General features: G+C 40.3%; 2 protein-coding genes and 2 long non-coding RNA genes across 7 annotated transcripts; 3 read left to right on the top strand and 1 right to left on the bottom strand.

Moving 5' to 3' along the window:
- Positions 1-4,876: 4,876 nt before the first annotated feature.
- Positions 4,877-16,189, bottom strand: LOC148330023 (uncharacterized). Of its 3 annotated transcripts, XR_015845109.1 has the most exons (4): positions 7,681-7,974; positions 6,321-7,207; positions 5,643-5,708; positions 4,877-5,582 (listed from the first exon to the last, which is right to left on the bottom strand). It is a non-coding gene; the product is annotated as an uncharacterized LOC148330023 (long non-coding RNA). The 3 variants fall into 3 exon arrangements; XR_015845108.1 differs by lacking the exon at positions 7,681-7,974 and adding an exon at positions 16,025-16,189 and having other exon boundaries at positions 4,877-5,708; XR_015845107.1 differs by having other exon boundaries at positions 4,877-5,708.
- LOC148330025 (protein FAM161A) lies at positions 4,997-7,802 on the top strand. Of its 2 annotated transcripts, XM_088305187.1 has the most exons (4): positions 4,997-5,374; positions 5,502-5,740; positions 6,341-6,493; positions 6,829-7,802. In XM_088305187.1, the coding sequence occupies exons 1-4, from the start codon at positions 5,312-5,314 to the stop codon at positions 7,469-7,471; spliced, it is 1,098 nt and encodes a 365-aa protein (XP_088161313.1). In that variant the 5' UTR covers positions 4,997-5,311; the 3' UTR covers positions 7,472-7,802. The 2 variants fall into 2 exon arrangements, with proteins under 2 accessions (XP_088161313.1, XP_088161314.1); XM_088305188.1 differs by lacking the exon at positions 6,341-6,493.
- Positions 9,493-12,960, top strand: LOC148330024 (uncharacterized). The gene is made up of 5 exons (XR_015845081.1): positions 9,493-9,659; positions 10,273-10,398; positions 10,499-10,526; positions 11,457-11,495; positions 11,625-12,960. It is a non-coding gene; the product is annotated as an uncharacterized LOC148330024 (long non-coding RNA).
- slc17a5 (solute carrier family 17 member 5) lies at positions 13,290-20,809 on the top strand. The gene is made up of 10 exons (XM_088305186.1): positions 13,290-13,475; positions 15,019-15,215; positions 16,945-17,178; positions 17,577-17,664; positions 17,776-17,862; positions 17,941-18,059; positions 18,648-18,809; positions 19,116-19,396; positions 19,474-19,564; positions 20,206-20,809. Exons 1-10 carry the CDS (start codon positions 13,388-13,390, stop codon positions 20,344-20,346), a joined length of 1,488 nt encoding a protein of 495 aa, XP_088161312.1. The 5' UTR covers positions 13,290-13,387; the 3' UTR covers positions 20,347-20,809.
- The last annotated feature ends 1,506 nt before the right edge of the window (positions 20,810-22,315 follow it).

Here is a 22,315-nt window from a genome sequence, read left to right as displayed (position 1 = left end):
ACAATATATGAATGCAGTGATACAATGGTAGGTAGGTCGGTAAGTAAGTCGGTAGGGAGCTAGGCAGTTTGGTCGGCCTGTGAATGGGAGGTAGTTTTACAGGAAAGTAGCCTACTGGGTTGGTAGGCGTGCAGTGATGATAGGGTGGTAGGGATGTAAAGTATGTACTTTGGTGGGCATGCAGTGCGGTAGATTGGTGGCATATCGCATGGTATTGAGGTAGCCTGGTCGGTAGGTTGTTTGGTAGGCAGGCAGCTTGGGATTTAAATATGCGGTAATAAGGCAGGTAGGTAACTCCACTGGTAGGTAGGTAGGAAGTTTGGCATTTAGATATGTTGTAGTTGGTATGCTGCTACATAGGTAGGTTGTTCGTGGGTGTTTTTGGAGGTTTTTTTGGGGGGGATATGGGGTCACTTCTACTTTGACAAAGGTGAAGAAAGGTTCCTTCTTTATACCTTTCCCCGGCCTCCATTACAAATATTAAAGCTCAGCTGAATGAATCAAGTTTGTTAGTATTCAAGAAGCACAAATTCACATTTCATTTTCTGAAAGCCTTTTAGTCTCCCAAGCCAATATATCGCACAGTCGCAGACATCAACTTTAAGAAACTGCAGGAAAACTGCAGCGTTCAAGTTTACAGCCAGTCTCCAGTAGACTCATTTTCAAGAGGAGATTAAGGGCCCCTGTGGAAAAGTGGCGTCTGTGATGTGTAATAACTGCAAATGTTGCATGTTGCCATTTATGGCTGCGTATCCGTGATGTTACAATGACACGACCATTCTTAATTCAAGAGTAGAATATGGAGCAGTAAAACCAAAGCAGTAAAATGGAGACTGCGGAGTTGAATACTGCAGCAACTATCATTCGCAAGTTTGCTGATTTTGCTCCTATTTAGCGTTGAACTGCATCTCAGTATGTTACAACAATGTCAAGATTGTATAAAGAGAACATTACGGGCAAGAAAACTGACCGCTGCAGCAACATAGGCTTGTGAAAGACAGTCATGCAGCTTACAGTCATGGTCAGGTTCCAATGCGATTAAGCGTGACGAAGTGTAAAAATGGTTTAAGCATTAAAAGATTTTGCGGTCACAACAGAAGCCTGGGAAAGCAGTCAAGTGATGACTATGACCAACAAATGTGTCCTTTGGATCATGTGGAGTGACATATCCACTGTCCATTCAACAGATATAGCCTACATACTGAGGGTATAGATTTCAGAAGGTGGTTCGTAAAGGTTGCTTCGTAGGCATGGGTAGGTAGGTTGTTCGTAGTTTGTCAGGTAGGTATAAATATTTGGTAACAAGGTAATTTGGTAGACGACATGTTGGGTAGGTAAGTAATTTGATATGTGGTTTTGAATGCAGTTTGGTAGGTGGTTCCAAAAGTAGATAGGTATCTAGGTGCACTATGGAGTTTGTTTAAAAGATGGGTTGTCAGGTTAGTCTTTAGTTTGCCGGGTAGTTAATTTAGTGACTGTCAAACAAAACATACTTAACCTGTTTGTAAACCAACCCCAAAATAGCAGCTGTCCTTGGTCCATGTCCACCATATCCATCTTGAATGCGAAAATTCTTTGTGCAATTTGTGCATGGAGCTTCCTCCTCACGGGGGCAACAATGGAGGCGTTTGTCACCACGTCGCCCCGACCCTGGCAGCGACATAAGCGGGTCCTGTGACTCCTCGCTTTTCTAACAACAATCCATGTGCTCTCAAAAGGCCGCCAGATTATGATTACAAAATATGCTAAATATCACCAAGCAGATGACTCAAATCAAAGGAAATGAAGTCAATGTCTTCTGTTCGATAACTCATACAATCCAGTTGGTTCATAAATACGAAGCGAGGCATTCCTTTCACTGCATTTGATAGCTAGGTGGTTTGGCAGGCAGGTAGTTCATTTGGCAAGTAAGACTCGAGTTAGGTTCACAAGTATTTGATGAGCTAGGTAGTTTGGTTGGTAGGCAAATTCAGTAAGTGGCTAGCTAGGTGGCTAGCTAGCTACAACATAATTGGTTCATTAAAACAAAGTAGCGTAACAACAGTAGTGGTCAGGTGCTTTGCCTTGATTGTTGCGGCTTTCTTTTCACCTGTCTTTCCCATTGTGGCCAGGATTTTCTCTTTCCTGGAACTAAAGGGGGCTCCAGGATTTTATCTCTCCTGGGACTATAGGGGGACTTGACTGATAGATTTGAGGGGTTGGGGGCCTGCCAAAACCATTTCTAAATACCGGATCATTGACAATATCAAAGAAAAGGTTGGAGGGGCTTGACCAGGGCTATATAGATTCATGAGGGGGTTAACCCCCCCCCCCCCCCCCCGGGGTTAACCCCCCCCCTCACCTGGTGTAACGCCAGCCCTAGCTGTGGCAAATGATTACCAGTTGACTTCAACTCGTACTGTGGGCAATGATTTGCCATGAGCTTTGAACTGGGGAGACCCGACCTGACTGCATTTCTCATGGTGACCTTGAAATAATCCAAGTCAGTCAGAGCTGGTTGTTCATTCCCACGTGTGTCAATCATTATACTATCATTGCGGTGCAGTGTTATTTCAATGGACGTGGTTTGTGTGGATTGTGTTGTCCCTTCGCAGGTAGTTAGCTCTTTAGTAGAAGAATGACGGTTTAGTCCTTTTCAAGGCGTATTATAACACTGTATCATGGCACTGCACTATAGCTGCGGATTCGTAGTTGTCTTTTAAAACAGCATCAAGACTTGGAAGAGTGTCGCCTCTTGACGGTTGATTCAAACAGTGCTGACTGAGTCGTTTTGCCACGTGACCCCCAGCAAGACGCCACAAGTTTTGCAACAAAGCGTGATGGTGTGTGTGTGAGCATGTGCGAGTGTGTTCCCCTACTTTGTTGCATGCATCCTCTTGTTGAAAGCAGAAGATGTTCAGACGGCGACCGTGTTGATGAGTCACGCACACTCGTGACAGATTGACACCACTCAAACAGCAAAACTCAAAAGTGGGCAAGGTGTAAATCCCATCTAATTATGTCAATTCCAGAGGTTCGATACAATAAGAGGTGCCAAGGCCTGCACCGAACAGGGCGTTGGTCAAATCACCAACTAACCAAGCAACCGACCAACAAACCTAAGTTGATACCAACTGCCTCAAAGCTATCATGTGCATGCCCTCCTTGGTCGGAGGGCAAGAATATTATTTGTGTGTCATATGACTCTCCATCACATGATGTATATTGTCACAATCATGAGTCAAGTAGCATATCAAGTAGGAAGTAGAAGTGTGACAGTCAATCAATGACATGGTAGCAAACAAAGAGTCATTTTCTAGAGTTGAAACATCAGTTCAGGCAAGACCAGACCAACCAGTCTGAGTTCACATACACATGCACAGTTCTGGTATTTTGGATGCAAGTCCATTTGATAGTTTGGTGAGTAGGTTGGTAGATAGCGTAGCCCAGGAGGCACATTGGTAGATCGGCAGATAAGAAAGATTAGGAAAAACAGTGAGTTTTCCTTGGCAGCTGGTCTTGAAGCTATTAGGAAAAATGCTGCTAGTTAGTTCTCTCCAAATTGGGTTTTTGCTCTCATAGCTGCAATACCGCCATCATTCATGCGCTCCCTTTTACAAAGGTAAAAAAAAAAAGGGGTAAAATGGCCCTGTGTGTGTGTTTTTTTCTGAGATCCTGAAAAAAATGAACGCCCAAGATCCGCAACAGAAGCAGGTAGGCATTTGATTTTACACCGAGAACACAACAATCTATAGCTCTAAAAAAAGTTCCCAATTGGGAGAAACGGGCATTTTGACACATCGGCACACACGCATTCAGCTGCTTTAGGTGAGCCCAAAAACAAAGTTTAACTCCACAAAACACAAAAAGTGTAAAACAGCATCACCCAGTGGACAAATATGGAAACGCCGTTTGTGAAATAATTAGGTCCTTACTTTACAAGGGCCTCTATAAAATACAACTTTATTTATGTAGCGCATTTCACAACAGCTATGACTAAAATACACAGACAACCATGCATACACGGGCGCGCGCACACACGAATGTGCTCGTGCTTGTATAAATGGGACACAAATAGGGATCTCTCTTTGTTTGTGTGTCTCAAGAACACACTAAAAACGCACTTATGCAAATGTTGAGGCCCGCACACTCAATACGCACGCACAAACAATTTAGTGTCCAGCAATTTGTGATTAGGGCAAAACTATAAGCGTTCCTCTAGCACCATCTTGTGGCGTCTTAGTGACATGTATATACTTGGTATATAAAGATGAATGAGTTGAGTATAGTAAAATTAATTTAGACATAAGTAGTGCTTTGCCACCATCTTGTGGCCTGCCTAGGCAAGTCTAAACCGTATTGGGGACTTTGATTACTCAAATGTTTGCAATTGGCGCCGACATTGCAATGCAATACAATTGACAAACATTGAATGTTTAGATGTGTTTTTTTGAAGAAGTTTTCATGGTTTAAACCCCCCACAGTGTATTTTAAAGGGTGTCCATTTTTACGCAGATTTTCGATATTTGTTGGCCAGCCCGGTCCCTATTATTTCGATCTAATGTAGTGTGAATGGGAATCCTGAGTCGGGGGTGACGACGATGGAGGGAGACAGGAGACAGATGGAAAACGCATGGAAGAGGTTTAGGTGAAAGGATTAAAGAGCCAAATCTTTGGACTGAAGCCAGATATCACGTGACAAAATTTTGGGTTTTCAATGCGTCACTGCAACAAACATCCCCTGTATTTATTTCTACATTCTTGTTATACAACCAAAAGAATGTTCTCTCTTGGGATGTGATGGGGATTAAGTTTTTCTTTTTTGGGGGGCAGGGGGGTGCGGAGAAAGCATAAGTGCATTTCAAGAAAAAGTTGCGTAATACTACAACAACAGAAAAAATATGACAATTGTTTTATTTTCAGAAGACAAAGATCAAACATAATCATAAATCAATTTGACAGGAACCGTGTACTACCTTTTATGAGAACGAAGCACAAACACTTAAATTCTTCCCATTCCATTAAATTATTACAGTTTTGAAATTATAGTACTAATGAGTTATTTTCTCTTCAAAACCCATTCTGATCACAGCTTCTTCAAATGCAAAATAAGAAATTGGAAAGTAGGTCAATGTTGGATTGTACAAATCACTGAGCGACAGGTGGGCAATATTGCGGGTCAACACGTTAATCTGGTCAATCCCATAAGGAGCATCTGTCTACCAGGCCCCTCCAGTCATAAGACCATTACACTTTAAACCAGCATCAGATCAGGATCGGACCCTCGGCGTAGCCGCACAAGTGGCACTTTTGGTACTGAGGGAGTATCACGATGGCATTGAGTTGGCGCTCCAACTCCCTGGATGAGGACCTACGCGTAGAGATCGGCCTCCAGGTATCAGCAAAATTCTTACAAGTAATATTCTTCAAGAAAGTAATTTTCCCACAAAAGAAGTTCTAATTGAAAAACAAAGTTTATTTCTGAGACTAAATGAAACATTTTCCCTTTGTGCACGTGACAGGCCGACAATGTGGCCGCTTTGAATAGCGACGACAGGAGTGGCAGGAGCGTCCGCAGCTCGCTCTCCATGCACATCTACGGCCTGCAAAGGCAGCATGACCACGTTGACTACTACAAGTTGGAGGAGCTGAAGACGACTCACCTGAACAACTTGGCCCAGCTAGAGAGGATGTACATCGGCCACTGGGAGGAAGACGAGGACAGACGTCTGCACAAGGACGGCCATAACAGCTCAGTTAGGTTAGGACTCATACACACTGAATATAAATATATATATATATATATATATATATATATATATATATATATATTGTTTTTTTTTTTTTTTTATTTATTTTTTTTTATTAGCATTTTTTAAGGTCAGTATGTTTAAAAAATGAATGTCAGTTTTGGGGGAGAACGTTATCTGAGAAAATTTTCATTTTTTGATTTTGAGAAAAACAAAATTAAGAATTCTTTAACTTAAATCGGACTTACGAGAATAAATACATTTTTGATTTTTTTTTTCTCTTCTATTTTGGGAGCCTTTTTCTCTGCCCTTTTTTGAGGATAGTCTTGCCGGAAACGGCCCAAAATCGCCCCTAAATTGGTCATTTCAAATATTGTATATATGGTTGCCTTCCTGACTTCCCTCACATTTTTTTGTCATTGAGAATTTTGTTGTTCTATTCACGAGACACCCCCTACCAAATTTCACATTGCTATGTAGAACTGGCTTCAAGGGGTAGAAATCCGTCTTCACGGGCTGAATTTTCAAAATATTCCAGTTGACTTTATCATGAAATGATACCTGGAAATGACCAAAATGAGCGGGACTCACAGGGCTTCGTCTGCATGCAGAAAGCTCCAGAGAATCAATTCCCAGGAGGAGCTGGACTTCAATGAGACGTCGAGTGGCTCCGATCAATCAGAGCTGTCTGCGGAGGACAACAAGAGGGGAATGACGCCGGATAATTCCAGGAGGACTCCGACCCGGGGAAAAACCATCAACAGGTCGGTGAAACAACAAAATGAAGGGCCACTTCCTTTTGTTACTATCTTGTCATCTGACAAGAATATAGTTTCCTTCCCCCCCCCCGAGGAAAACAACCATATATATTTTTTAATATATAAAGGGAACAATCTAATGAGACAATCAAATCTTTCAAGAAATAAAAGAAGTAATTTTACAAAATGAACAAAAGCTAAAGAATAAAAATCAGACGTATTTTTTTCAAGAAAAAAAATTAAGCCAAAATTCCATTTGCACCAATTTTTCATGACTTCTGTATGAAAGCAGCTCAGGTGACTTGGGAATTGAGATCATGACTTTCTTTTCTTCCCACTAGTGCGCATGTCCACAGCCCAGAGGATATGATGATGATTCAAAAGCACTTCAGGTTCCAACCCTCGTCGTCGGGTCCCAAATCCGAGGGAGGCGTGCCATGCCAAAGGGTCATCAAGGTGCGCCATGGCCACTCCAAAGTCACAGTGCCCAAACCTTTCCAGATGATGCTGCGAGAAGTGCGAAAGGTGCGTACGCGCTCCGAAGTGGAGCTTGAGAATGCGCTCCTGCGACGTGAACTGGACGAGCTCAGAGAATGCCAGAAAAATTTCCGGGCCTCGCCTGTGCCAGCTCACACACACCGGCCTCTCCATGACATCATCAGCCGGCATCCGCCGCGACGGGCCAGTCCGGGCGCCTCCGCCCCGCAAAGCTTCCGCTTCCTGGAAAGAGAGAGGAAGAAGAGGGAGTCCAAGATGGCTGCGGAGCTGGTCGGCAACGGGGAACCACAAGAAATGTGCCAGGCTTTCGCGACCCGGGACAGAACTGAAAGTCAGCAGTCATCCGCCACCCCAGGCAACTCGGGTGCCTCCAGGCCTCCGAGAGGTCTGCGGTCCAAGCGAGTGAAGAAGCAGCTGGAGGTGTCCATCGAGCTGGTCAAAGAAAGCGAGTGCTTCCACGCTGACGTAACGCGCAAGAGGAACTAACAGAATTGTCTTATCCTTTGTGCAATGACAATAAAGGGCTTTCTAATTCTTAGACATACAGGCATCTACGCACCAATCCGACGTCAGAAAGTCTGAACATGCTCGGGCTGCACGATATTGGAAAAAACTGACATTGCGATTTTGAAACTAGAAAAATTTTCACCAGATGACTCAAATAGCTCTGTTTGGGAAGACTTTGGTGAACTCACCATGACACCATCGGGTTCATATAATAATTCAGATATTTAACGTTGGATTTCCCACTTCAATGTAAACAGCAGAAAAATATTAAAAATATTTTAAACAAAAAATAAACAGAGCAGGTGCACTAGTCCCTTGACTCCTTTACAAAAACAGAAGAAAATAAGGGTGTGTGAGCAAGACGGTCTGTGTAGTCTCTACAATGTCGAGCATAGTGTAGCGTGCTGCTTTTATGAAACAAACCAACAGTTTCCGTGTTCTAAAAAAAAAAAAGAAAAGAAGCTAGAAACATTGCACGTCCTACGATGTGACCAATGCGCATGCGCACATCGTCACCGACGCCGGGTGATTTTTTTTTCTCCTGCTTTTGGGCGAATCACAATCGAGAAGAGGATCACACGAGGGAGATTCCAGAAGTTTCTCTGAGTGCTCGCGTGTTGTGATTGTGCTCAGCCCTCAAGAACACGCAATCTGCTGTTGCTATGCTCATTTGGGATGGATCGTGCACTGATTGCGGAGCTCATGGCGCTGTTGATGCTTTCTTGTGAGTAACTATTTCATACAAACCAAATATTTAAGTCGACTGCCCTTAAAATTGATTTCCTACCCATTACGTTGACGTATTTTCAGTGAGCGAGGCGAGTCGCGTCGGCGGGGGATTTAAAACGTGAACAAAAAGTGGGCGATTTGGGATCGATAACTAAGTCTGCGTCGGCTTACAAAATGGGGCAAAGCAGGCATCTGAGTATCAGAATGTGTCTGTTGACTGGGCTACTAGACCGCAGACGAGACTGTTATCTTAGTTGCGGTTGTGCGAGCAAGCCCGCGAAAGAGATGCCATAGAGAACGAAATGCACAACTGGCAAGAACTGGTGCAAGCAACTATCAACTGGTTGCGGCTGGATTCCGCTCAGTGCCCTTGCTGCCCACTGAGAACGGAAATTGCCCAGACATGTCCACCTTCGAGTTAGCCATGTTTCAAAATCTGGTTGCACTCGACAGAAAAAAGTGGGGGGAAGGGGAGGAACGCATGAGCTGATGCAAGCAGCTGGTTGCGGCTGCGCTCAACGGGAAAGGATGACAGATGTGAAATATATAAATACTGGAATAATTGAATATGAAAACAATTTAGTTTCAAATAAATTAAGTTGTAAATGAACTTAGCTATTTAAGCAGTTCACATTTAATATATTTTAGTTTTGGCACTCTAGTGTAGGGATGTGCAATTTCAATGCTGAAGGGGGCCACCATTTCTGTGTAGCTTGAGTAGCTGCCATTAGCGTCAGCTTGACAATAATGACATTTACTTTAATTGTTATAATAAATCTAAAGATTTATTTTTGTGTTAGTAAGAATTTTGTAAATGTATTGTGTCAGTTTTCTGTAGCAGAACCAATTTCCGGTATGTGGGTGCTGCATGTGGACGTTAATACTTGCACATGACGTCAGAGAAAAAGTCCCCTTAAAGAGCTTTTGTAACTTTTGGGCGAAGCTTTTTTTTTAGGCAACCCATATACAGTAATTTGTAATATGTCTTCTGTTATTATTTACGAAGCTAGTCCGTTAGCATGCTAGTCCGTTAGCATCCTACATTTAGCATGCTACCGTTAGCATGATACAGTTAGCATGCTACCGTTAGCATGCAAGCGTTCTTCAGTGAAACAAATTAATTTTTGTGGACGGGCGACATCGTGGTTATGGTTTCCCTCAGAGGGCCGTTATGACTCACATGATTTGCCCTTTTTATGAAATGGCCCCCGGCCCTTGCGTTTGACACCTGTGCGTTAATCTGTGTGTGAGAGGCTTGGTTTCGTAATTTTTATCTGTGTTTTTCTCTTGTCTGCCAGTTGTTGTTCTTGTGCCGTTGTGCAGTGGCAACCCCATCAATTACTTCTGCAAAGTCAAGTCTGATTCCAAAGGGTGGCACTTCAAAATCATCGGAGATGACAATCCGCCTTGCGATTTTTACCAGTGGACCAATGGGACGGTGGGTTACACGGTGTTGTCTCGCTCGATAATTTTATTTTCGCTGTGCTAATTCTGTCGAAGAGGGAGGGGATATATATATATTATATTATATTATATTAAAATTGTAACAATATGGCAGGGAGAGGAGGAAAAAGTGCGATGGAAGATGGATAAGGGTTTTACATCATGCTTTATACTCGAGGCTGCCACAAATGATTTTGCTTGTCGACTAATCGCCAACAGTAGTCGTGATTGGTCGACCAATCTGGTCATATGTAAATCACCCCACAATTGCACCAGCAAGCAGCTGCTCTGATATGAGCACCTGTAGCTAGAATGTTTTGAGGCATGAGCACATGAATAATAAAGACAATTAAGATGATAATACATTCATTTATTTAACTTTGCAGCTCGTACCACCATTCCCGACATGTTCATAAATGATGGGATGATGTGACAGTCAATCACTAGTTAACATATCATTCTGAGGAGAATATGATTTGAGGCAGATGAATAATACTACATCACGCTGTGTTAGATTCTACTTCAAAAGAGAATCGGTGAAATGCTTACATGCCAAGGCGAGAAATGCTAAGGCAGCTTGCTAATGATCGTTGGTCTGCGCATTTTAGGCTGTGCTGGCTAACCACATACAAACCACCGAGTCCGCCAGTGTGGTCCAGATGTTTAACGACAGCTATCTTCATCTCAGCGTTTGCTCGGAGGACATCCGTCGCATCAGAGACTGTCCTAAAGAGGTGAGAAATTTTACGACTCCACCAGTGATGCGGTGTCCACATTTCTCCTGATGACAAAAATGTTAAGCTAAAGCTGCCTACTTCTGTTGTTTCTGCACAGGTTCAAGAGCTAGTTGTCAAATGCCCAGGTAAGCCCCAATTGTGATTCTTGTTCACTTCCTCCACTGCAAACTACTCGCTGGTGGCGTAGATTGAACAAATTGTACAGCACTGCGGAGTGATCGCCTCTATATTGTGGTAAACTCAACAAAGCAAATAAGCGGCTCCCTGGAAATACGCGCAACACTGCAAAGTAATCAACTTTGTAACAGACATACTACTATAAACTACCGATAAAGTACCGATAAATGACAATAACATATGTTGAAGTTTATTTTTTTATTCTTAGTTCTATTTATAATACACCCCCATTTCCCTGTGCAAAAAAATAAATAAATAAATGCATGTTTGAGTAATTATGGCAGCTCCCTGGAAACAAATACTAAAGAGCGTATGCCTCTAGATTGCGGTCGACCGGTTGCAATTATAAATGGTTCCCATGGTTTTCAAATGATTTTTTTGTGATGTTTCCCATGGTTTGTCCGTGTATTTGGCGGGTTCAACTTGTACGAGATGACAGCTGTCACTTGCTAGCCACGTATTAGACGTTGCCAATGTTGAGTTAATGTTAAGATGAAACAAGGCTGAGGCGCTAAATTGCGGTTTTGAATAGTGAAGTTGGAAAAAATAAGATGAAGGAAACCTGTAATTTATTCACGTTGTGCTTTTCGAAGTATTGTAGCGTCTTCAAAAGACTTGACGTCAGACGTTCATTTAGTTATCTCCTTTTTTTTTTCACCACGGCTTTGCCAACACCAACTCTGAGCAACCCGTTCCGTCATCGTTACACACAATCTCCCTACCTCTCTCTCTCTCCTTCTCGCACACCCCCCTGTCCAATTCGTTACAGTATTTTTAATATCCCGTGAACAATAATATTGTGCCGAGGTAAGGCGCATTAAAAAATGCGACAAGCTCAGGTTCTGACATTTGATGGTATTTTTTTTTTTCATTCGCAGTCCACTGCAGCAAAATGTCTGAAGCTCCTCAATCTACCCGTAAGTGTACATTGCAATCACAATCAGATCTTACTCTGCTTATGAAAGAATGCATCTATCCCCTGTGATAAATTGGTGTTCACTGTACAATGTCTATTGCGCACGTTGAACCTTGTGCTCTCTTGACAGGAATCATAATTGCGGTTGTCATACCCGTGCTGCTGACGCTGATGGGTCTGGGGCTCCTTTGTTGGTTCTGGCCCAAGTTATCAGGGAAACAACAAAAAGCTGTGCATCATCTGCTCCATATTGACAAATAATATGCAATATGGAATGCCCTCTAACTGCCCAGCTATTGTTGACATATGGAAATGTCAACAGTGTGTAATGTGAAGAGATGAGGCCTTTTCGGAAAGTCAACTCTCCAAACCTTTGTGCCACTTTTCCTTCAACTTTGTTGATCTCATTGGCTCAAGCGAGAAAAAGGGGTTTCCTTTCAAACAGGCAAGAACAGCACTGTTTCCAACTAATTCAATGGCACTTTTCCTTAACTCATTCACTGCCATTGACGGGTATAGACGTCAAAAAGCACATTCATTTTGCCGCCAAATAGTGATGACAGATTTACTACCGTCTTAATTTTTTCCCCATCAATTTTCTCTCTCACCCTGTTTCTCTTTTGTTACATGTTTACAGCTGGGGGTGTTCTGTTGTTCAAAATTGTCGATGAATAATTTATTCTTAAAGTGTATATATAGTTTATAAAAATTAAATTATTTTTTAAAGTGTCTGGCATGAAAGTCTTGAGCGTTAGGATGTGGTGTGCTGCTTCACATATCGCTGCTGTAAAATACAGTGTTGTCAGGATTGTAAGATTAAATGAGCATCCGAGTAGGTGTAGCGGGGTGCAGAATGACTTGTCCTTATCAATCTGTCGCTACACATTTAATTTTTGAAGGGTTTTATTTTGGGTTGCTGAAACACAAAATATTAACATTTATTAACAACGTTCGCTCTGTACTGCTGTTTCCAGCTTACGTGTAGCTCTTCTTCGCTCTAGAATGCGCTGGTCCCCTTTTGCCACACACGCCAGCAGCGAACGCTGTCCTCTAGTGGTCAGAGGTAGCCATTGCAACTAATGTACAAATAAGCAATAACATGGAACTATTACCATCTTAACATGGCTTGCACTAGTAATCAAAACATCTGTGAAAACAATACAATAATATTGAATATGAATGTATGCCACATAGGCACAAGGGTAACTTAAGAAGGGAACAGAAGGGAACCACACACGATCTTGTAATGTGTTTTTTTCTGTCATTTATGTACTATATGCGTAATTTCCTCCATTCAGCTGTCTATGCCTCAATGTGTTTTTCTTTTTCATGATTCTTCATAAACACTAAGTCTTCCAATTTGTCCTCATGTTGTTATGGACAGTTGATGTGTTCTGTTTTTTTTCCCAAACAAACTATAAAGGTCGATTATATAGTCTACATAATTAAAAATCTTTTGACTCAAAGAGTTTTTTTTGTTTTGCCATTAAACAAACTTATTTTCTTTTGAACACTACATAAATATTTATCAAGTTTCTTTTAGAATGTACCACTAATTGGGGGAGCAATCAAATAATTAGTCATTCTTCAAGGTTCAGTTTTGTAAAAAAAAAAAAACAGAAATCGTTTAATAGTTTGATTTTTGCTGTATTTGTGCCGTACTATTAAATGGAATTATCTGACTGAGTCATGAAAATTTAAATGGAACAAGCAACGCTTTCCCCCCCCATTTAATTTTAGGGAATTCCTGGCGCCATTGAACGCTACACATGACGTACCACGGAGTGGGTGGACCCTTCGTCTGCACTCCGCATCGATTTCCTGCGTCGCTACTGTTAGCGTTTGTTGCTCGTTTCTTCGTTGGCTCGTCATGTCTGCTGCAAATTGACCCAAATGGATTCGCGCGACTCCGACACGGAAGGCGAGGAGCAGCAGCAGGAACCGCTTCTTCACCGTGGACTTAAGAACAACATAGAGCGGGGTAAGAGAACGGCGGGCAACGAGACGCCCCAGCTCGGAACCCGTCGCCTAACAACCCCCCCCCCAAATATTATTACGCGTCTATAATAACACTTTTCGTAGAAAATTTTCCATAGTTTGTTTTCGTGTTGTTACACTCGGCGACCGAGTCACGAGTTTTTTTTTTTACGACATCTGCTTGTTGACTCGGCACATTTGAAAGTAAACATATGGTGGATCGCGGAACCCGAAGTCACGAGAATTAAGGAGTAATATATGCCCAACCGAAAGGCCAGTGAATGGTGCACTGACGATATCTTTTGAAAGAAAAAAAGATACATCTAAAGTTATTACTAAAACTTTATCGGACAAAAGCCTTCAAATTTTTACTTGTTTCTCGAAAAAAAATCTAGGTGTTTTTTTTTTTCGTAACATTATTGGATTAAAACGTATACATTTTCTGAGTGAAAGAAAAAAAAATCTCCTTTTACTGATTTTGCCTAGTCAGAATTTGACCCTAAAATAAACAAAATAACATCTTTTTGGTCACCTAGAGATGCTCCTATAAAGAGTGACGTCTACTTGGTTCAGTTCAGTGACGTCACTGGTAACCTGGGTGGCATCTTGTTTTGTAGTTCAGATGCTGCGATTCGGTAGGATGACTGCATGAATGTTTTTTGTAAGATGACTACTTTACCCTCTAAAACAATAGGACTGTCCTTGGAAGAGTCTTTTCACTGTAAAAAGCACCTATTCTTGGAAAAAAATATTTTAAAAGGCTTTTAATTTCTGCTTGAAAGAAGTAGCACCACTTTAGACAACTTCAAGGGAGCCTTGAGTCAGTGGCTAATAATAGGAGTGATGCATGCTGACTAAAGGTAGTTCGAAATAAAATACAACTTTTGCATAACCATTAGTTATTTTCTGAATACAGAATTTTCTTGAGATGAGTGACGCAACCGATTTTTTTTTTAAAGACGAGCTTTCATTCAGCCTATTGTTTTTTGTTTTTTTTACTGAAAACGAACAAACTTGAGGTACGAGCGCTGGATGGTGGCACTGACTCAACTCACCTGAAGACAAGCAGCAGTTTGTCAGATGGTATCAGTGGGCAAATATTGGAGAGATGCTTCACACTATTTTTTGCCACTCCAGTTGAAATTTATCGTCTTAATTAAAGAGAATTTCAGTGAAGTCTTCTAGATTAATGTGAACACACTATCCATTGAAACCAATGACCAATTTTACAGCGGTTTACTGAGAATGTCTTGTATTGCCCCCAGGTGGCCCACACCAGAAGGACCAGCACAATGTCCATTGAACTGAAGCAAAAAAAAAAAATTTAATTCTTTACATTTTATTTAATTATCCTTTTGTGTTTTTATAAAACAGCATGACAGCGTGCTTTTTTTGTTGTTCTTTTACGGGAAGGTTGTAACAATGCGATTTCTGCTTAAGTCACAGTACCACTATTGCCGAACATTTCCCAGTTGAACGTCCCACGGAAATTTGACTATCCCGCTAGTCTTTTTCTGTGTAGTTTGTTTATTTTTTTTGTCCCGCAGCACCAGCATGCTGCTCGACACGCTACGGCCTGGCCCTGCTGTCCTCCTTCGGCTTCTTCGTTGTATACGCCCTGCGTGTCAACCTGAGCGTGGCCATGGTAGACATGCTCAACACCACCCACCAAGAGCACCACAACCACAGCGGCTCCGTGTGTCCTGCCCACCCCAGCCCTGCGCGGCCCAAACACAACCACACAGTCAGTTAGATTCATTTTGGTTATAAATGGAACCTTAAACTACAAAAAACTAAAAGTATAAATTCATTAAAAAACAAACAAAAAAAAACATAATGTGTTGGAATTACTCCTTTTTTTTTTTAAAAAAAACAAATCTCCAGGTTTAACTGTCTTTTTTTTTTTTAAATAAACAATGAATGTGACAGTCTTCTTAAAATTTTAATAATTATTTTATTCCAAATCACTCATTCTTTTTAAATGATTTAACTAAAAAATATTACTATTATCAAGACTGTTTTTTCCATTTTTTTTTAAATTATGATTTTGTTCTTGTAAGATATACTTTAATTGAAAATATCAACTCATACGTTGACCATTTTTGTATTAAAAACAGCCTTATTGCCAGACAATATAAATAATCTCGTAATGCAACTACTTTTTAGTAGAAAAGAAATTCCCTAAAGTTACTGATTTTTCTATTACAAAATATTTTTGGGGAAAATATTTGTAAATGCACCTAAGATTAACACACTTTATCCCCCATCAAAAATGCAACTTTATGAAATATAAATTCATAAAAAAAAACCCCATCTTTGAACCATTACTATCCCGACCCCTTTTTCAATTAATTAATTAGTCAAAAACTTACATTTTTTTGTTTTATTCTAAAGTAACTATTTTTCTCATGGAATACACTTTTTCCATGTAAAAACAAACTACCTTGTTTGTTACAGTTTTTCCTTTTCGAACCACAAAAGTTAACAAGACACTCCACATTAAATAGCAATTTGCCAATGTGCTCCGACAGACACATATGATCGGTTTCTTACTTTTTAGATGTCTTCAGTCTCGGTGCCACTTCTTTCCATGGCTCCATTTGCTTTGTTGAGGCGTGTTACATATTAAGTTGTCAAATTTTAATAGTTAATAATAACTGTTTGGGGAAAAACCGTCACCAATCAAACAAAACTGGCCTGCAAGTACGGTTGACAACGTTTCCCAAACTTTTTTCCTCCTAAAAAGCGCACCTGTTCTAATCAACTGGGTCCGTTCATGAGGCTGCGTGCTGGCATGAACACAAAATATTGGCCACTAGATGGCGCAACTGCTCATTTTAAAATTAGGCTCAAGTAAAATTATAGTCAAATCAAATGTATTGGAACATGGTTCTAAGATTACTTCAAATTTTTATTAAACAAAAACTATTCTTTTTCGAAAGAATGTCCTTTTATTCCTCGCAAAAAATACCTGATTGTTAAAAGAAAAATGTCTATATTGAAAACAATTTTATTCACTTGAGATTCCACCGATGACCCCTTTTTTTCCTAACACAACACTTGAAATATATGTGAATTTACCAATTTAAAACTGCTATTTTATTTTCACAAGATAATTTTCTCTGATCAAAATGGAACATTAATTTGAATAATATAAAATAATTGATAATTGAAAAAAAATGCAATTTTATCCTTGTAGGATTCCTACATTTTCAAAGAAAATAAAAATTATGTTAAAATGACCACTGTTATGTAACAAAAATGTGACAATCTCAAAAATAAATATAACTGATTAAAAAAATATTCTCATAAGGTTTTTTTTTTTTAAATCAAAAATGGGACCTTGTTTTTGTAAAAAATTAAGAAATGGGAAAATACAATTTTGTTTTTTGGTATGAATTCTTTAGTTTTTTTTTTAATCAAAAACTGAAGTTTAAATTTTTGTATTAAAAAAAAAATTGCTTCTGTGACAGGCCAGCGTCTACAACTGGGACTCTGAGACGCAAGGCTGGATCCTGGGCTCGTTCTTCTACGGTTACATCCTGACCCAGATCCCTGGGGGCTACCTGGCGGGCCGCTTGGGGCCAAAGTGGCTGCTTGGCTTGGGCATCCTGGGGACGGTGGTTTTCACGCTGCTCACTCCCTTGGCGGCCGACCTGGGTGCCAGCTACCTCATTGCCGTCAGGGTCTTGGAAGGCATCGGGGAGGTATGTCAGCAGCGGAGAATCCTTGGAGAAAAAATATTTTTAAATGTTGCAACTGTGAAAAGCTTTGATATCAGGAGACAAATATGGATCGAACATGCAAACTCCACAGATTTATAACTGAAAAAAAATAATTCTGACAAGATTACTACTTTTTATTTTTATTGCTACTTTACCAAGATCTTAAAATCTCAAAAAAAAAAAAAGAAATGAAAAGTACAATTTTATTCTCAGAAGAATTTCACTCTGGATAAAAATATTCTCTTTTTGTAAGTTTGCTTTTTATTTGTATTTAATTAAAAATCACTTGTTGTCTCGAAGTACCCGTGCATGTTTTCATTCCCAATCGGAATGAAGTTTGCTGATAAAGATGTGTGTGGTGTGTGTGTGTACCTTTTTAGGGCGTGACCTTTCCCGCCATGTACAGCATGTGGGCAGCATGGGCGCCGCCTCTGGAGCGGAGTCGTCTTCTCACCATCTCCTACATTGGTGAGACCAAAAAGCTCATCCAGCAGCATGTCAACATTTCATTGTTCAACCTTCTCATGCATGCATTTGCGTGTGTATGTGTGTGTGTGCGTGTGTGTGTGTATGTGGTAGGAGCCCAGATTGGGACGGTGGTCTCACTTCCGCTGTCAGGTGAAATCTGCTTCTACCTTGATTGGACCTACATCTTCTACGTTTTTGGTAACAACACTGACTCAGGTTTGACACGTTCAGCACATGAGATGACTTGGACTTTTTTTGTCCATTTTATGCGTGAAGGTGCGGTGGGCCTCTTGTGGTTCGTGCTGTGGGCATTCTTGGCATTCGACAGTCCAAACAGTCACCCTTGGATCTCAGAGCGGGAGCGAGTCTACATCGTGGGCTCACTGAAGAAGGAGGTGACGCGCAGTTTTGTCGCACACATTAAAGTCAAGTCAGATGGTGGCGTGAGCTCGCGTCTCAAAATGCAAAATGCAGCTAAGAGAGACTTAGTACTCGTCACTATTAGTTATCAACAAATGAATGTCTGGCATCTTATTTAACAACTCTTAATCACAAAAACTTACAAAAAAATACTTATGCAATACGCTTATTTTTTAAACCATTTTGACATTTTAAACCCTCCAAAAGTACATCTGTTTCATTTTGAAATGCATCAGTGCACCTCTAATCTCTTTGACGAACAAAGTGAAAACATAAAAACAAGACAAGATTGGGCCCCGAAAGTGAAATGCTTTGGAATGAAATTAAAAATGAACCCAAAATTTGTTGCCTTGGTTTTATTTTTTGTGGCAATATTGAAAAATCAAAACAATTGTGCCGTACGACATGAAAAATACAATATCTCTAGTTTTTTTTTTCTTAAAACAATGAAACCGGACAATTTTGACGGAGGCGTTACTTCTTTCAGCCTAAACCGTTAATTTTGTTATTAGTGTTTGCCATTTTGTGATATCGCGGTTTCCACAACCTGTGATTGGTACTAGCTGTCGCCACCGGGCGGACACATCCCCTGGCGAGCCATCGTGACGTCGCGCCCGCTGCTGGCTATTGTGGTGGCTCACTTTTCTTACAACTGGACCTTCTACACCCTCCTCACCCTGCTGCCCACCTACATGAACGACATACTGGGCTTCAGCATACAACAGGTGAGGACGCTGCCCAAACTGGCGTGGCTCAAGGACATGTTAATTAGCAATTGTCAGAAATCTACATTGAGTCGTGCGACAAATAAAAGATCTCAAAGTGGCCTTTCCATATTTGGGATTAGTTTGACAATGTGCCTTCGTACGATGATTTATTGCTTAAAAAAAATTAAAAATAAAATAAAATATATATATATAATTTTTTTTCCCACACTTGAAAATGTGGAAGATATAGAATTAACTATTGCAATATGATGATGCAATGACAAAAAAAAAAAAACTTTTCTCCCCACATCACCAATCTCTCAGAACGGCTTGTTGTCAGCTCTGCCTTACCTGGGCTGCGCTCTGTTTGCCGTGCTGAGCGGTCAGCTGGCCGACTACATGCGGGAAACATGCCTCTACCCAACTGTCAATGTCCGGAAGTCTTTCACGGTCGTGGGTATGATCGGACCGGCCGTCTTCCTGGTGGCAGCCGGTTACACGAGATGCAACTACACCTTGGCGTTGACATTCCTCAGCATCTCCTCTTCGCTGGGCGGGGTGTCGGCATCCGGGTTCAACATCAACCACCTGGACATCGCTCCTTCGTAAGTCCTTATCGGTGGCCCCTGTGCAAGTGGACCGGAACATCCCATTCACCTGCCGATTACGTCATCCTGAACAGGTATGCGGGCATCCTGCTGGGCATCACAAACACCTTCGCTACCATTCCCGGCATGGTGGGACCTGTCATTGCAAGAAGCCTCACTGTAAATGTAAGATTTGGTTTGTATTTTGTCTTTTGGGGAATTCACGACATTTTCTAAATAAGACTTGTTTGTTGCATTATTATTATTATCCAATTATCCATCATCTGAGCCGCTTCTCCTCACGAGGGTCGCGGGCGTGCTGGAGCCGATCCCAGCTCACTTCAAGCGGTGGGCGGGGGGACACCCTGGACTGGTTGCCAGCTATTATTATAGTTTCAACTATTAAAACGGTTTCAAATTTTGTTTTTTTCCGGTTGGACAATATGCTGAAATAAGAGTTTGGATAGATAGATAAAAATAGTCTCGAAATAAGATGTAAGGTGTGCATTAAGAATGTATTTAGTTTTAGACTTAAAATAATTTTAATCAAATGCATATCATATTAGTTTTTTTATTAACTTTTGACTGTCAAAAGGGTTTAAAAATAAGGCATCAGAGGCCCACTTTTAAATATTCATGTTAGGCATTGGATGTGCATTAAGCATTTAAAAAAAAATGCTTTAACTATCCAAATAAGTCAGTGGATGTGCATAAAGTATCTTTGAAAGTTTTAAATGCCAAAGTAAGATGTCAGTCATTAAATGTTTTGAGTTTGGATTGTGAAAATGAGAGTGCAAAGAGTGTTAAGTCCATGTTGTCTGTGTTAGGACACCATTGAAGAATGGCAGGTGGTCTTCTACATCGCAGCAGCCATCAACATCTTTGGCGCCATCTTTTACTGCATCTTTGGGCGAGGCAGCGTGCAGCCCTGGGCCATTCACGCCGACTCCTACACCCGTCAAGACTAAGACCAAAGTCTGCTTTGGCGTAAGAAGAAAGCAGATATGCACATATTTGTAGCGGTTATTTATATATTCAAATATGTACAATGTATTTCAAAAGAAGTCTATGAATTCAGTTAGAGAAGAAATATATACATATATATAATTAGATAATTAATTAATAATAATTATATATTATTTTAATTAATATGTAATTAAGTCTTTAGACTTAAGACATTTAAGCATTCCTTAGCACTTGTTTTGCTCAAGAAACGGGAGACTATTGTAATGTATAACATCAATTCATGTCTATTCAAACAACAAAATTTTGAAGTAAATTGTCATTCCGTCAGATAATACTAGCGTCTTGCTATTACATAATGCAAATACTTGAAAGGAATTATCCAGATGAGAAGGCCCATTTTCCACTAACAAGCTCAGTTTATAAGTTTTTGGATCAGGAAACTGAAATTAGTTATTTTCTTTTTTTTAGCCATTCCTTTTGGAGATTTAGAGTCAGGAACTAAGTGATGACTTGAAAAAAACGGCTACTTTTCATGAGGAATGTGGCCACGCCCCCTCCGCTCGCTCCATGTCTCTATGGGAGTCACGAAAGGGACAGATTACAAACTCCATTGGAAATCATTGTACTTTCATGGTTTATAACGTCCAAAAACGGTGATCAATTGGCACCAAAATTTATGAGGACATCCCTACCGATGACCACTTCAACATAACCTTTGGAGAGCAGCGTTCTCCCAAATTCTAATTCAATTGGCTGCTTGTTTTGTCAGCCCCTTTCACAACAGTACAATGGCTTTATCACCTTGTGCCTTTCACACAGACGCCTCAGCTTATTTTTGTGCGCTGGTAATTTATTTTTGCTGACAATGTACTGTTTGCATCTCAAACGGATCCTCTTGATTTTTATTTCAAAGAGCAGATACGAAGCTGCTTCTCTTTAGTGATTTATAATACTCAGGGGTGGCATCACGGAATTATAAGGGATCACTTAGTTACGGTTTAATAATCCATAGGGTGTATTTTACTAAAGTATGCAAAAGAGGCAGAAGCCAGCTTTTAAATACTTCGGCATTAGAAGTGACAAGATGGTCCGCTGCACATTTTACAGATGTCACTTATTCCTCAGTCTTGCACCTGTGCCTTAATGAAGCTTTTGAATCCGGTCACACTCCGGACGCATTTTAAAAAAAAAAAAAAAAAAAAAAAAAAAAGGAAAGGAATCATGTGTCATATTTCTTTAAATGAGAATGAATGTCTTCATGTATGAAAAAAAATGTATCACTGTAAAGCAGGATTGGGCAAATGTTTCCCATTCTTCATCTTTTGTTTCATGAAACCTGCTAAAAATAAGTCTTCAATCTTTTGGAATCCCCTGTTTTTGTAAACGTGTATGTGAAGAGGTCTTAAATTATCATGTGTGATAAATAATCAATCATCACAGCAGAATGGTGCTATCAGGTTGTTTTATTTGTGCTGCTTTGAAAACCCGACATGATTATACTGTAGGGGGAAAGTCGATAAATAATGCTTACCGAGTTATTGCTAGAGAATAGTAATTCTATGATGTGTATCATGTAAAATCCATGTTTCAAATGCTTTTATAACATTTCAACATACGTGTATTACTTTATTATTCATATATATATATACACACATTATATATATATATATAAAAGATAGATTGATAGAGATAGAGAGAGAGAGAAATGTGTGCACGGCCTATATATAATTTTTTTTCTGGGGAGGGAGATGGAATCGCCGAATTACATTTAAACTAATCTAATTTCTTTGCGGAATATGCACTTGGTTAATCATTAAATTACGTCATGATGAAGCAAAACAAAAGGTGATAAAGCAATTCCTAAATCTCACAATAAGATCAACTGCGAAATTAGTTAGACCTGCACTACACATTGGGGGAAAAAAAATCTACAAAGTAAAATTGCTCATGTTTGACCAGAAATATTAATTT

This window comes from Idiotropiscis lumnitzeri, chromosome 9 (genome assembly GCF_059441095.1).
Source record: "Idiotropiscis lumnitzeri isolate Australia: NSW breed Sydney's pygmy pipehorse chromosome 9, RoL_Ilum_1.0, whole genome shotgun sequence".
In the NCBI taxonomy this organism is placed as follows: Eukaryota; Metazoa; Chordata; class Actinopteri; order Syngnathiformes; family Syngnathidae; genus Idiotropiscis; species Idiotropiscis lumnitzeri.
The sequence above is the reverse complement of the archived record's forward strand: the minus strand, read 5'-3'. Positions and strand labels throughout refer to the sequence as shown.